The sequence below is a fragment of the Ovis aries genome, chromosome 5, assembly GCF_016772045.2.
Source record: "Ovis aries strain OAR_USU_Benz2616 breed Rambouillet chromosome 5, ARS-UI_Ramb_v3.0, whole genome shotgun sequence".
Taxonomy (NCBI): Eukaryota; Metazoa; Chordata; class Mammalia; order Artiodactyla; family Bovidae; genus Ovis; species Ovis aries.
This window is the reverse complement of record NC_056058.1, coordinates 24,177,615-24,193,278: the sequence shown is the minus strand read 5'-3', so window position 1 is coordinate 24,193,278 and position 15,664 is coordinate 24,177,615. Positions and strand designations below refer to the sequence as shown.

The window sequence follows — 15,664 nt, the reverse complement described above, 5'->3', positions numbered from 1 at the left end:
TGGTATTTTCCATTTATTTTTCTTAACCACTTTCTTAAATGATTCCAACGTCACTTTGTCAAGTTCTCTTCAGTATTCTGAGGGTTTGGTTGCAATTTGACTATATGTTAAACATATTTTTTAATTGTTAGGTAGTTAAACTGATTTACAGCATTTGAGCTTTATGTATTAGGTGGCATTTTTTCCTAAGCTTGCTTCTTTTTATCACTTTGTGCTTTTTAAAAGTTTTCTTTATGTAGGAACTATCACTTCTTCTTGTTAAGAGCCTGTGTTAGCATGTCAATTGCCAGTTGTAATAGTTCAGCTGTACAGATTTTGTAAATAACTCTTCTAATATTCAGCATAAGATGGGTTGACAGTCTTGAATATCAATGTTATGAAGTCATTTTTAGTTTTGAATCACCTTGGTTTAATAGTAGGTTGAGACAGATGGAATCATGGCCTGTTAGCCAGATGCCATCTCAGGAGACATTGCTTCCTCTAAGTCTCTTCGACTGTGGGAGAAGCATACATGGAAGGAACTCCTCAGATCTGGTTCTTTCTATCTAATAGTGTGGTTTTAAGAATTCAAAGGGATAGGTCTGACTTTTTTAAAAGTGAGAGTTTGGGAACAAAACAAATAGGAAGTAGGAAAAAAGAAAACTTTCATAGAATATAAAGTATTAAATATTAAAGTAATAAGTAATTTTTCTGGGAAGTAAATTGTTTTTACTATTAGGGAACAAAATATGAGTCTTTGGAGAAACACTTGATTACAGTCTTTATTTGGGACCCTAATGGACAAGTTTTGCCTAGTCTTTTAAATGGGTAACTAATAATGAAGTGAAGTAAAAATATATGTATATACATAGAGATGAAATTAACATATATGCATACACATATGCATATATACAATAAACATACTTTCCAGGTCAGTGCTGCTTGAAATGGGGTCTGTAGGTTGCTGTCAATCCACAATGAGATAAAGAGAAGTTGAGAGGAAGCATTTGAAATTTCATAGCAATTTGACTTTGCCATAGCCTTATTTTTCTTACACTTTAGAGAAGCATAGGTCTTCAGTGCATTGGAAACTTGAAATTTTTTTCACCATCACAGTGATTTTTGCTTAGAATGAGTATTCACATGTGAATTTGTTCTGTGCAGGGTGTGGCTGGGAACCCTATGGTGAAATCCGTGCTTGATAAAACAAAACATTCAGTAGAAAGCATGATTACAACGCTGGACCCTGGCATGGCTCCGTATATCAGTATGTACTTAAACTAGAGCACCATCTGCCATGTAAAGTATGTGCTCATGTCAGCCACTGAATGTAATCCTACAGGTCTTGTAATCAGTGGCAATCCTATGTTCTTAGTTGATTGTTAGTCTTGGTGCTTTTAATTCATGTTTTCTTAGTCATCATTAAAATTTTTGAAAACGTCACAGCACGAACTTTGCAGGAATAAAAATTGTTTGAATTATTGGTATACTTGCTGATTTTAATTATAAATATGGTTAGTGTTGCTTCATATGAATTTTACTATCACTGTTGACATTTGAAGTGTTGCCTTGTTCATATTTGGCTTTTGACATTTCTCCAGTTATCTATTTTAATTACGTGTGTTTATGTGTAACTCAGGAATAAAATTTTTAGAGGCTGTTAGTCTGTTTACTAATAATATCTTATTACTGGGTTTGCTGGAAAGCTATTTTAATTTTAACCACCTTGGAACCCTCATTACCAAGAATTCTCCAGATGGTTAATATACATATCCAATAAGTGAAATAACATAATCTCTCAGCAGGATTTATGACCAATTATTAGTAAATCTATTGAAGATAATAATTAGTGGCCAAAGCTATGCACCAGGTGCTTGAACAGAGATTTTCAGTAGCAATAAAAAGTTAATAACTTTCTCAAGTCTCGAGTCTCTTGATAATTGACTGTCTAGTAAATGTCAAAAGATAAGACCTACTAATGGTAAGTACCATTTATGATCTGCCAGATACTAATTCTCATAAGAGATCTGCAAGCTAGGTGTTATTTTCCCCAAGTTTTAGATGAGGAACTTGTGTTCAGAGAAATTTATTATTATTCTCTGTCATACAACTTGGTGGAGCTAACAGCCACTTTGCTTCCCTTTAAGTAGAAAATTGAATCAAAGAATTAATTCAGTTGAATTGGTCTCTGTGTTTCTAATTGTCACTATTTAGAATTGGACCCTACCATGTATATTGATTTTATATATTCATAGTAATCAAGTTTGATATAATTTGTAGTATATATATTCTTTTTACAGGATCTTATTTTTAATGAGAAGAAGAGAATTAGTATTTTTGGAGCTCTTGTTGTTTGAATGGGTATTGTGTTAGACCCATTACCTATTTGAAACATTTACCTTATTAATCCTTAGAGCAAGCTCTGTGAGGTGGCAGGAATTTTTCTATAAGGAAACAAGCTCCGTGACTTCCCCAAGGTAATGGAGCTAGTAAATGATAAAACTGGGACTCAAACCCAAGACTTTCCTCAGGCTAGTACTCTGCATGACATCTAGAAAAAGGGGAAAAAAAAAGGAGAGAAAGATACAAAATGAAATTTCTATTATTAGCAGATAAAAAGCAGTAAGACTTGAGTGTGAAAAAGCTATTGACAACAAAAACTAGACCATTTGGATCTAACAAAACTCTAGCGGAAGTTAACCATATTTTTATACAAATATTTTAGAAAATCACTATAACAATTTCAAATGTATCAAGAAAGCATAGGAACTATTAGAAATGGATTTTAACACAGTTTAAGTTTCTACATTTTTTTTGATGAGCTGTCTTTATAATCATTAAAAGTGACATGAGTCATCACAAACTGAACAGTTTTTTGAGCTGAAGCCTAATGGAACAGTACTTTGCTTGGGTCAAGAGCTATGTCCCACATGGAGGGGAAAAAAAGACATATTCTTTTTCTTTCCTATGTAACCCATTGCTTTTAGGTTTTGATGACTTAAGAAATTCCAATAAAGATGGGATCTGTGGAACATTATTTCAATCAGGAAAAAGTTCATAATAAAAAGCTCAGATATTTGGAAAATACTTTCAACTGCTCCAGAAGACAGTTACTAAGGAACAGCATAGTGGTGTTTCAAGAGCAAATGTTTCACAGCTTTTCTGAGAAATTTCAGGACAAGATGTTAGATGACAGGTGAAGTGTGTGTGCTTACCTCATATGGTAGAGTCAAAATGTACAGGCCTAGGGTTGAGTCCTGATATCACTGCTAAGTAGCTGTGTTACCTTGGGCAAGACCTTGTTGGCCTCAGTTTCCTCAGCCAATTAAAAGGTTAATCTATATCTTGTGTCGTTGTGCCAGGTTGGTACTAATGATGTCATAAAATGTTAGTGCACGTAGTAAATATGAGAATTTCATTAATTTGAATTTTTCTTCTGGTCTTTTTAGAATCTGGAGGTGAACTGGATATTGTAGTGACCTCGAATAAAGAAGTAAAAGTTGCTGCCGTCCGAGACGCCTTCCAAGAGGTCTTTGGCCTAGCTGTGGTTATAGGGGAAGCTGGACAGTCCAACATTGCCCCACAACCAGTGGGCTATGCAGCAGGATTAAAAGTGAGTAATAGAACATCTTTTTAGGATATAGAAACTGCTGGTTTATTTTTTCATAATTTTGATGATAATTTGATGGTCTCTGTGGAGCTGTTGGGTTTTTACATGCTGAAATACTGATTTGGATTTTAATTGGACAACTCTCTAGTGTTACGACAATACAGTGGAGTTTTAAAGAAACCTAAAAATATGTTCTGATTATTGGGAGCAGGGTTTTAAATTTACCTGGCGATTCCCCCTTTTCTCTTGTGTTTGGTAAAGGGACTCAGCCACTCACTGAAAAATCTTTCTTAGCTTGCTTACTTTGAGTCTTCTCTTTCCTTGTCCTTTTAACTAATTTACCTTAGAGACCCAACTACCTGGCAAGTTATAGGCACAATACCTGTGTATAACCAGAGTTTGCCAGGATCTCACCAGTGTGTAGAAACCTATTAAATCTTATAATGCACTCACCAAAAGTAAGACACTGCTGAACTTTTTGGTAAAGGAAGACAACCTTGTGATTGCATCTGTAGGTGTCTATAATCCTTACATAACAGTGGCAGATGATAGAATGGCTTATTTTGAAGACAGATTTCATACACTTGCATACTCACACCTCCACTTGAATCTCACATACTTTGTCTTCTGGCCTATAATCATTAAAAACAAACAAACAAAAAACTGTCAGTTATCCAAACCAATCCTGTTACCATACTAGACATAGTCCCCTCTAGCCTTCCAGGTGCTAAGTTCCAAGAGTTCTGCCTTCCCTCTCATACATGTTTTATCGTCACCATCAGTATACAGACATGCAAGAGCAAATGAACAGTTCATCAGCATACAAACACTGCTCCCACCTTGAAAAACCAAAGAAAACCTTAGTTTTTTTACCCCTCTTTCACCATTACCTCCTACCTTTTTGCTTCATTTTGCAGCAAAACTTCCAGAGTTGCCCACCCTTTTATCTCTAGTTCTTGTCTTCATGCTGTCCTAACACTCACCTCAGCCAGGGGCCACCTGCCGCCACTCCACTGAGGATGTGCTCACGGTCGCGAGTGTAGCTCCGTCTCCTTTGCTCTAGCGCGGGCTTTAAGCCTCCTCTCTAATGGCTTCTATGCTCACGGGCGCCACACTCGGTTTCTTCCCTGCCTCTCTCGTTCCTTTATGCTTTCTTGGTTGGCGCTTCCTTTGCTCCCCAGCCTCTTGATGATCTCTGTCCCTTCATCTATGTTCACTGTGCTGGTGATCTCATCCAGCCCCATGGCTTTGAATAGCCGCTGTGTGCTCACAGGTTTGAGTTTATATCTCTAGCACAGACCTCTCATGTAAATTAGGTTTATATAAGAGTTGCCTTTTTGACACCTTCACCTGAATGTCTCAATATGTCTAGTCCTCAGCTACTTTTCTTACCTTCTGATCTGTTTCCCCAAGATTTCTCCATCTCAGTCGATGACATCTGTGTCCTTCCATTTTCTCAGGTGAGAAACCTGGAGTCATCCCTGACTTCTCTCATTACCCATGTCCAACTCATCGAGAAATCTTGTTCTCTGTACGTTCAGAGTACATCCAGCATCCGACTGCTTGTCGGTGTCTTCATTGCCCCCACCCTGGGGTGAAGCCATCACAAGGTCTTGCTGAAATCTTGCATTCACCTTCTAACAGGTCATCACTTTCTACCCCTGTAGCCCTGTAGGTTATCTTCAACAGAGGAGCCAGGATAATTCTTTCAGCACACTACGTCAGCCCACGTCACTGTTCTTTTCAGAACTTTGTTTCCCTTAGTGTAAAAGTCCAAATTTCTTACCATGGTTTCCATAGCGCCATATGACCTGTCTGAACTGGCCAATTTTTTTTTTTTTTTTGATTGAAGTATAGTTGATTTTCAATGTTCCAGGTGTATAGCAAAATAATTCAGTTATACCATATATATGTGTGTGTGTGTTCTTTTTTAGATTCTTTTCCATTATAGGTTATTACAAGATATTGAGTATAGTTCCGTGTGCTATACAGTAGGTTCTTATTGTTTGTTTGTTTTGTATATATAGTAGTGTGTATCTGCTAATCCCAGAGTGAAAGTGAAGCCACTCAGTTGTGTCTGGCTCTTTGCCGCCCCATGGCCTATAGCCTACCAGGCTCCTCAGTCCGTGGGATTTTCCACGCAAGAGTACTGGAGTGGGCTGCCACTTCTTTCTCCAGAGGATCTTCCCAACCCAGAGATTGAACCTGGGTCTCCTGCATTGCATACAGATACTTAACCATCTGAGCCACCAGGGAAGCCTAATCCCAAACTCCTAATTTATTCCACATCCCCTTTCTTCTTTGGTAACCATAAGTTTGTTTTCTATGTCTGCGAATCTGTTTCTGTTTTGTAAATAAGTTCATTTGTACTTTTTTTTTTTTAATTTCACATAAGCAATATCATGTTTGTATTTCTCTGATTTACTTCACTTGGTGTGATAATCTTTTAGTCCATCATTTTGCTGCAAATGGCCATTCCACATCTTATTTATCCATTCATCTATTGATGAACATTGGGGTGTATGTATCTTTTCAAGACAGAGTTTTTGTCTTTTCTAGATACATGCCCAGGAGTGGGGTTGCTGAATCATATTGTAATGCTGTTTGTAGTTTTTTAGGAAACCTCCATACTGTTCTCCACAGCAGCAACACCAGTGGCCTTCTGTTTTTCCTCTGGCTTCGTCTCCTCTAGTCTTCCCCCTTGCTCTCTCCATGCCAGCTGTATTGGCCTCCTTGCAGGTCTTCATCCTTGTCTATCCGGCTGCTCTCTTACAGTGTTTGCACTAGCTCTCTGTGAGACACTTTTCTCACATAGCTACTTGGTTGACTCCCTAACCTCCAAGTCCTCGAGTCTTCCCTGGGCAGTGAGGCCTGTCCTCACTGCTTGGTTCAGTACTGCAGGCTGCACCCACTGATCCTGCACTCCTGATCCCTCTAGCCCTCCTTTTTTTTTTCTTCTATAGCATTCAGCATTTTCTGATCTACTATATCATTTTTATTTTTAATGCCCTTTTTCCCACTAGAATTTGTTCTACAGGAGCATAGATCTTTGTTTTGCTTACAGAGATGAACTCTTAGAATAGTGCCTTTTTTTTTTTTGAATGAACGTCTAGCAGCCTTATGGAGGTAATTTGGTATCAAACCACAAATGCTACAATTCAAAGTGCTAGGGTAAACTTTTCAAAGTAATTTTCTCAACTAAACAGTCTAATGCAAAAGACGTTTTCACTCTGGGAGCTGTTTCAAAGTTTGGGGTAAACAAGCCTTACCAGCAGAGATCTTTTCCTTAAGAGAGCTCTAGCTGCCCATCTGCTGCCATACTGGGATAGTGCCTGTGCCATCAGACAGTGCACTGTCTTCACACTTGTCTCTGTGCGCTTCTGGTGAGACACGAAGACAGTGCAAGGTCGAGGGAGACCCAGAGAGTTTTTAGGAACTCTGCTTCTCCTCCCTCAATTTCCACATGCATTCTTTCCTAAAATGTTCTGACTGAATACATACTTGTAATGGAATCTCCTTTCTTACCTCCTCTTTATAAGCTCTGCCCTCTCCCATTAGAAAATAAAGACATACCTCATGTCCCCAGATTACCTCAGAATGTGAAATCCTCCCAAGCGTCATCCAAAGGGACAACTTCAAATAACGTTTTGGGTGTTATGGACACAAATGACACAGTGACTCACTAAAATCTTCTGGCAAGTCATGTGGTTTCTGATTGTTCTGGGGGAAAAAAAAAAAAAAAAAAAACAGAAAAAGGACCAGATAAGTTGTTAATACTTTCTAATGATAGATCACTACATGATTTTTGGAATATAACTCAAATTTAATGGTTTTTAAGGCTTGAGTCTTCAATATTTTGTTGTGCTAAATATCATTACATCAAAGATACTTCAGATGAGTACATAACTTGAAAGGCTGATGGAGATTTTTTTCTGTTAAAACCGTATTTTATGAACATAGTTTAGTTTATGTTGTGATTTTGTTATTATTTGACAGATTTGTTTTAGTATTGGTTTTTGCCCTTCAAATTTAGACATGGTTTCCTTTTCCACAGTCTTTAATACAAGCTTCAAATTCATTGAAACTGATACAAATATCAAACTGATTTGTAATTTTATCTGTTGTTTATTTTGGGTACACTAGAGGGAGCTAATGAGAAGAAAATAAAGCAGAATATTAAAATTTCAAACCAGATTTTTTTTCTATCTATCTGCTTTTATTTGAAGTGAGTGGTTTTTTGAACTAAACCTAAGTTTTCCTTTACTCATATGAGATTGTTTCAGTTTAGTTCAGTTGCTCAGTCGTGTCTGACTCTTCGCGACCCCATGGACTGCAGCATGCCAGGCCTGCCTGTCCATCACCAACTCCCAGAGCCTGCTCAAACTCACGTCCATTGAGTAGATGATGCCATCTAACCATCTCATCCTCTGTTGTCCCCTTCTCCTCCCGCCTTCAATCCTTGCCATCATCAGGGTCTTTTCAAATGAGTCAGTTTGCATCAGATGGCCAAAATATTGGTATTTCAGCTTCAGCATCAGTCCTTCCAGTGAATATTCAGGACTGATTTCCTTTAGGATGGTCCGGTTAGATCTCCTTGCTGTCCAAGGGACTCTCAAGAGTCTTCTCCAACACCACAGTTCAAAAGCATCAATTCTTCGGCACTCAGCTTTTTATAGTCCAACTCTCACATCTATAGATGACTACTTTGACTAGATGGACCTTTGTTGGCAAAGTAATGTCTCTGCTTTTTAATATGTTGTCTAGGTTGGTCATAACTTTTCTTCCAAGGAGCAAGCGTCTTTAAATTTCATGGCTGGAGTCACCATCTGCAGTGATTTTGGAGCCCCAAAAAATAAAGTCTGACACTATTTCTATTGTTTCCCCATCTATGTACCATGAAGTGATGGGACCAGATGCCATGATCTTAGTTTTCTGAATGCTGAGTTTTTAGCCAACTTTTTCACTCTCCTCTTTCACTTTCATCAAGAGGCTCTTTAGTTCTTTGCTTTCTGCCATAAGTATGACGTCATCTGCATATCTGAGGTTATTGATATTTCTCCTGGCAATCTTGATTCCAGCTTGTTCTTCATCCAGCCTGGCATTTTGCATGATATATTCTGCATATAAGTTAAATAAGCAGGGTGACAACATACAGCCTTGACGTACTCCTTTTCCTATTTGGAACCAGTCTGTTGTTCCATGTCCAGTTCTAACTGGTGCTTCCTGACCTGCATACAGATTTCTCAGGAAGCAGATCAGGTGGTCTGGTATTCCCATCTCTTGAAGAATTTTCCACAGTTTATTGTGATCCACACAGTCTAAGGCTGTGGCGTAGTCAGTAAAGCAGAAGTAGATGTTGTTCTGGAACTCTTTTGCTCTCTCGATGTAAGGAAATCAATCAACCATAATTAAAGTTAGGAAGCTCCGAGACTTCTCTAATGCTAAGTATTAACTTTTACTGAAAAACCAGGTATATTTATGACCACTGTCTTTTAGGTTATATTCAACAGACATGTTGTTACTATCCATTAGAAGTTATGAAGAAGTGTGGAATTTTGGTTATTTGGACCAAGTTGCTTAGTTTAAGCTCTCAGAGCACAGTGTAAGCTCTAGAGGCCTTTCTGCATCTTATTTTAGTTCTGAGATAATTACTTCAAATTATCCAAGCCTTTAAACTACCTAGTTTTTTATTCCACTTCACTGCTAAGTTCCTTGGTAGCTCAGGCAGTAAAGCGTCTGCCTACAATGTGGGAGACCAGGTTCGATCCCAGGGTCAGGAAGATCCTCTGGAGAAGGCAATAGCAACCCACTCCAGTACTCTTGCCTGGAAAATCCCATGGATGGAGGAGCCTGGTAGGCTACAGTCCATGGGCTCACAAAGAGTCAGACATGACTGAGCGACTTCACTTTCACTGCTGAAAAATAAAGTTAAAATTCCCTTCTCAAAAGATGGGATGAATATCAAAGTGTCTCTACTTGTGATTCTAAAAGATGTGCATTTAAGTAAATGCTGTGGTCAGAGGAGGAGAGAGGCTGATTTACCCACTCTGCGTTTTCTGGATTCCATGAATAGAAACAAGAAGTAAACTCACTATCCTGTCTTTCATAGGTGCTAGTTCATTTCAGGTAAATATTTTGTGAACCTTATGCAGTATAAGCCTTGTGCTATAGAGTAGTTAAAAATGAACCGACTGAGTTTCTGTTTCCTGGGAGCATGAAATCTAGGACTACTTTTTATGGTACATAGTTGAGATACCATCTTTAAAAAGTTGCGAATGAATTAAACAGCCCGCTAATCCCCTAATAGTTTTTACTGAATTAACATTTATTTACACATTTTTATAATAAAAGTTAGCCATAACTACCTTTTGGGAGGAGTGAATTAGGCAGATTTACTTTATCCCATACAAAGAATTAAGTTCATCTTAGCTGTTGTATTTTCTTCCAAATTCAGTAGTGACGTCCTTATTCAATTTGGTGATGCCATATTTACATACTTAGATTCCTAATGTTAGCTCTGTAGGCCTTGAGAAGCCCTTGATGTTTCTCTTGTTCACTTTTTCACGTTGTAAGTTCTTACTGAGTACCTGTTAAGTTAGATGCTATGCCAGGTAGCCGAGATATCAGAGTAAGCAGAAATACAGCTGGATTCCGTTGTCGTTTAAGTCACATCTTCTTTGATCTTTCATGTCTAGCAACTAATGACAAGTTGGTTTACATGTTCTCACACAGTTGTCACTTCTTTTTTTTAATTTGTCTCTGAAGTAGCTGCTTTTGTTTCTAAAAGTGCCTTGGCTTTCTTAATTTTTGTTTTTGAAGAATTGACCTCATAATCTCATTCACTGCTTAGTCCTGCTGTTCATGATAAAAATAGGTGTATTATCCATGACTAGTTTTACTCAGAAGTGTTTTATCTAGCTTTTTGAACTCATTCTCACAACATCATTCATGAGTACTTGAATGAAGTGATTGAAGTGATTAAAATGAAAGTAGTGAATGGCAGCCTTGTCCTCGTTAATCCAGCTTTTAGTTTCCTACTATCGATATATATTTCATTCATGATTTTTGAGTTATCTGTATAGTATTCTCAGCCCCTCAGTTTTATTTCATAAATGGCAATTATTTTCTTGAATAAGCTTTGGTGTAATGAATACATTGCAGTCAAAAAGACTGTCATTTTGGTGCATATTTTAAAAGTGAAGTCGCTCACTCGTGTCCGACTCTTTGCAACCCCATGGACTGTAGCCTACCATGTTCCTCCATCCATGGCCATATATATAAAAGGACTCAGAAGAGAAAAAAACATTTACTATTGATAAGACTGCTTACCTAGAAAAATTTGAGGGAATCAACCAAAGAACTGCTAGGATTGAAACATTTAAGGTGGCCTCTTGCCAGATAAACATTAAAAAGCACATAGATTTCTTATATTAGTAATAACCAATTAGAACATGGAATATAAAATTATTCATTTCACAATAGCAACCAAAATAATGCGTATAAGAATAACTTGGAGGATATGTTGCAGACTATCAATACTAAGGGGAGTATGAGCGAGCGTCTTCACTATTTACTCTCTGTTCTGTATATTTTCATGTTTATAATGAGTATACATGTATTTGGGTATAAATGTATACACATATTACTTATATAATCATCAGTTAGCGTATTTCATACTGATCAACTTGAAATAGTTTCTAATATACGCTGTTTCTATTCAGGGTGCCCAGGAACGGATAGATAGCTTGCGTCGGACTGGAGTGATTCATGAAAAACAGACTGCTGTGTCAGTGGAAAACTTCATTGCAGAATTGCTTCCTGACAAGTAAGTAAAAAAAAAAAAAGCATAGTTATAAGTGTTTTTTTCTTATAAAGAGAACTTTCATGACAGGATCTTGTCATCTTTTCTCTTAGCAACTTTCAAATATGCAAAATTCATTATTAACCCCATGCTGTACATTACATCTTCATGACTTATTTTATAACTGGAAGTTTGTACCTTTTAATCCCCTTTATCCATTTACCCTGCCTCCCACTCCTGCCTCTACATCCACCAATCTGTCCTTTGTATCTGTGAATTTACTCCCCCCCCCTCCACAGGTGAGGGAGAGCATATGGTATTTATCTTTGTCTGACTTACTTTAATTACCTTAATTCCATCCATATTATTGCAAATGGCAAGGTTTTCCTTCCTTTTTAATGGAATAAGATACTATTTTATATGCACATGCATATAAATATATATACCACACCACATGTATGTATATGTGTGTGTGTTTGAATGTATATATGTAAATCACATTTTGTTTTTCATGGACAAACACTTAGGTTGCTGCCATGCCTCGGTTGTTGAAAATAATGCTGCAATGCTTCGGTCTTAGTAGATTGTGTGTGTTTTTAGGAATTTATGCATTTCTTCTAGGTTGTCCAGTTCGTTGGTGTATAATGGGTTCAGTGAGTGGCTTATTACATTTCTCTTAGGAGCAAAAATAGTATTGCTCACACTGAATGTCTGGTAAAAAATGTATCTTATTTTAGAACTAGACAGAAAATATGTTAATGGTCTAGCTGTATCATCTCATTATGTGACCTGTGTAGCCTAGCTCACATTTCTACTCTTGTTTTCTCCTTTTTAATTATAAAATTTACATTGTGTTGCCTGAATTCTAAGACTGTGTTAATTATCAATTAAATAAGATACAGTGGTGTAGCTTTGACTTGAATGCCGACTTCGGTAACAAACACAATCATCTTGCATAGCTGTCAGGGTAATGGGAGGTCTGGCAAGATGGCCTAGAGGCAGTCACCAGGTTAGAGTTCTGTTGAGCACTACCTCTCATCTATGTAGGTTGGGAAAAAACCTCTAACAGCATAATTTGCCATTGTTTTTGAGGGCATTAAACTTTTAATAGATGGATTTTTTGATCAGAGAATTTTTTTTAATTTGCAGAATTGCCTTATATTAAAATAGCTTCCCAACCGTTGAGAGCTAACTTTTTCCTATTTACCGTGTGATTTTGTTGCTTTGGGGCTTCCCCTGTGGCTCAGCTGGTAAAGAATCAGCCTGCAATGCGTAAGACCTGGGTTGTATCCCTGGGTTGGGAGGAGCCCCTGGAGAAGGGAAGGGCTGTCCACGCCAGTACTTTGGCCTGGAGAATTCATGGACTGTGCAGTCCAGGGGGTCGCAAAGAGCTGGACATGACTGAGCGACTTTGACTTTGACACATTTAATTTTTGTTTTAGTATTGAGTAACACTGTGCTTAGTGCTTTGTAGCTATAGTATGCAAAAATGTACTGCAGCTTTGAGGGTCTATTATAGACCAGGTGGGAGAGAAAATATATACACAGATAAACAGTTTTAAATGACTCTGTAGGTGTGTAAATCTTTACTTATAGGAAATGTTACGTACATTTTCACTGGAAATAATTTGATGTGAAATAGTGTCAGATAAGAGTCACGAATGATTGGTACTTGAACTGAAGTTTGAAAAGTAGTTAAAATTTGGATAAGTGAAAAAGAATAGATAGGACATGCTATGTGGAGGAAGAGTGTAAAGATGATTAAGATACATTTGGGTGTCAGGGATTATATCAGGTTGGCTGAACATTGTTGGACAGAAAGTCAGGAGTAGTTTGGGGACAGATTAAAGAGCTTTGACTGTTCTGTTGGGAAGTTTGAACTTTCTGTATAAGCACCAAGCAACAATCCACTGATCATTATTATTTCATTTTTTCCCCTCTATTAACCTTTTAATATTGATGTAAGGGTTACCTTAGAGTTTCCATCATGCCTTTTCCATGTGTTACATTACCGTACAAATTATGACTGTTGATAATATGATTTACCCCCTACATCTTATGCAGTATTGTAAGTTATCTTAATTGTGCATATATTTTAAACTCAAGATACTGTTAGTATTCTGTGCATTCTGTTCACTTACATTTACGCTTTGAAGACCGTCCTTCATTTTTGGTTTTAAGTCTGGGATCATTCTCACTGTGCTTAAAACCATTCTTTGTACTACATTAGACTTTAGCCACGAGTTCTCTTAACTTTTGTCCGAAAATACCTTTACGTACCTTTGTTTCCGTAGGGTGTTTTCTCTGGAAAAGATGGGCAGATTCTTCTTATGTAATACTTTAAAGTTGCCATTATACTGTTGCTGGCTTCCATCATTTCTGCTGCATCAGCTATCCAGCTTGTTGTTTCTGTGAAGAGAGTGTGTTGTTTCCCTGCATTTACGATTCTTTTCGTCACTGTGTTTTTGCAGTTTTACTATGGTATGTATAGGTGTGCTGTCTTTGCTTATGTTTTAAACCTCTGTGGATTCATCGAGCTTGATTCTTTCACTAGACTTATGTCTTTTGTCCGTTTTGGAAAGTTCTTAGCCATTTTACATCAGCATTGGCTTCTGGCCCATTTTCTCTTTCTCGGATTCCAGTGACACATTGTTCACCTTCTGACTGTACCCTACTTTTCTCAGGTGGTCAGTCCCCACTTCCCTCTACTTGCTCACTCTAGTTTTCCTCTCTGTTCTTTAGCTGAGGATCTTCCATTTACCTGTCTGCTGCTGTGTAGCCTGTATACTTTTTTTTAATAGATTCAATTTATCTGTTGAATATATCTTTTCTTCTGTTGGGACTACCTTTCCCTCTGTTTTCTGTAGTGTGAGTCAGTAAAGATCCTTGTCTATTGAGTCCAGTGTATGGGCCTCATTTAGCCTCCCTTTGGTGTAACGATACAGCGCTGTCTTTGTCGATGTCTTCTCTCTGTCTTTTAGAGCTGGGTATTAAGCAACTCGAGAGTCTTCAGGTAATCCTGAGAAGGTTCACTGTTTTCTGTAGTAAACAGTAGTGAGGTGTGTGAAGGGTGGTTTGGTGCACTGCAGTCACGACTGACCTGAGTCCAGGCTGGGTAGTGCTCAGCATCAGCTGAAGGTCTTAAAGGGTACCATTATAAAGTTGTCTCTGTCGAGAACGTTACTCCATTTTGTCTTCCTTGCTCCTGCAGCTCTCGGATACCTTTGGTTATAGTTTATAACCTCATCCAGCTTTTCATTGGTCCACCATCAACTGCACCATCATATCTAGACATGGTATTTTTCCTGCCAAATATTAATGCTTTTTTGGGCAGAAGAGGAGCAAATAAGTAGTGCATGAGAGCAAACCCACAACCCACAACACTTGATAGTTTGCTTTGGCTACTAATCTTTGTGATGTTCCCGTAGGAAATAAATGCGCAGAAGATAGAGAAATGCATGCTTATAACAAAGGCAAGAAAAGACCAGTGTTGTTTGGCCCCTAACAGTGCAGAGCCTAACAGAGTAAAGATCTAGCTCTCTGTGATGGCCTTTGCATCAGTTCATGCTCCACGGGGAAAATGAGCATCTTGTGTACCAAAATGGAAAAATACCTATGTAAGCATGAACTGTCCTTATTCTGAAATTAACCTATCAAGTTTAAAAATATTTGGGTTATGTGTGAAATGGATTAAAATGTCCTTTTGGGAAGTAACTGGTGATAGTAGATAGTCTTTCTTTGGTAAAATACAAACTGGCATACCTGTATTAGCTCCTCAGGTTCTCTTTCGATTTTTTTCTGTTACATAAAATCCAGAGTCTTGGAACTACCATTCTGCTTAAGTCCAGGTGACTTCCTTATAGGATTTGGCCAAGTCTGCCTTATTTCACCAGCCACAAGGAGAGGCTGAGGAGGAGGAGAGAGTTCCTTGGTGGCTGTCCTTGAGCATGAACAGTGGAGACCGCCGCTCTTCCTCCTCTGGGTGGAGAGTGGAGCTTGGGTAGGACAGGAGGGTGGAGGGAGAAGGCAGAGTTCCTCGGCCAGCAGCACCAGGGAGAGGTGCTGAAGAGGTCTCTGACCATGACAGTGACGGCACTTGAGATTTGAGTTGGAGCAGAATGGGATGCTCAGGTAGACACACGGGGCACGAGAGCGGTGTGGAGACGGGGAGTGTGCTCACAGGCAGCGTGCGAAGACTGCTCGCACCTTCAGGGGCGCTGCTTTCCAGGAAGTCCGTGCCGTGCCTGGGGGCTGAGTCACTGCAGTCCTCTGCT

At 38.4% G+C, this 15,664-nt stretch overlaps 1 protein-coding gene across 1 annotated transcript in view; it reads left to right on the top strand.

Moving 5' to 3' along the window:
* PRRC1 (proline rich coiled-coil 1) overlaps positions 1 to 15,664 on the top strand; it is a 46,255-nt gene that overhangs the window by 15,975 nt on the left and 14,616 nt on the right. The window contains exons 5-7 of the mRNA XM_004008657.5: positions 1,144 to 1,246; positions 3,429 to 3,592; positions 11,311 to 11,414. Of these exons, the coding sequence (XP_004008706.1) occupies positions 1,144 to 1,246; positions 3,429 to 3,592; positions 11,311 to 11,414 (371 nt within the window). The remainder of the gene's footprint in view (positions 1 to 1,143; positions 1,247 to 3,428; positions 3,593 to 11,310; positions 11,415 to 15,664) is intronic.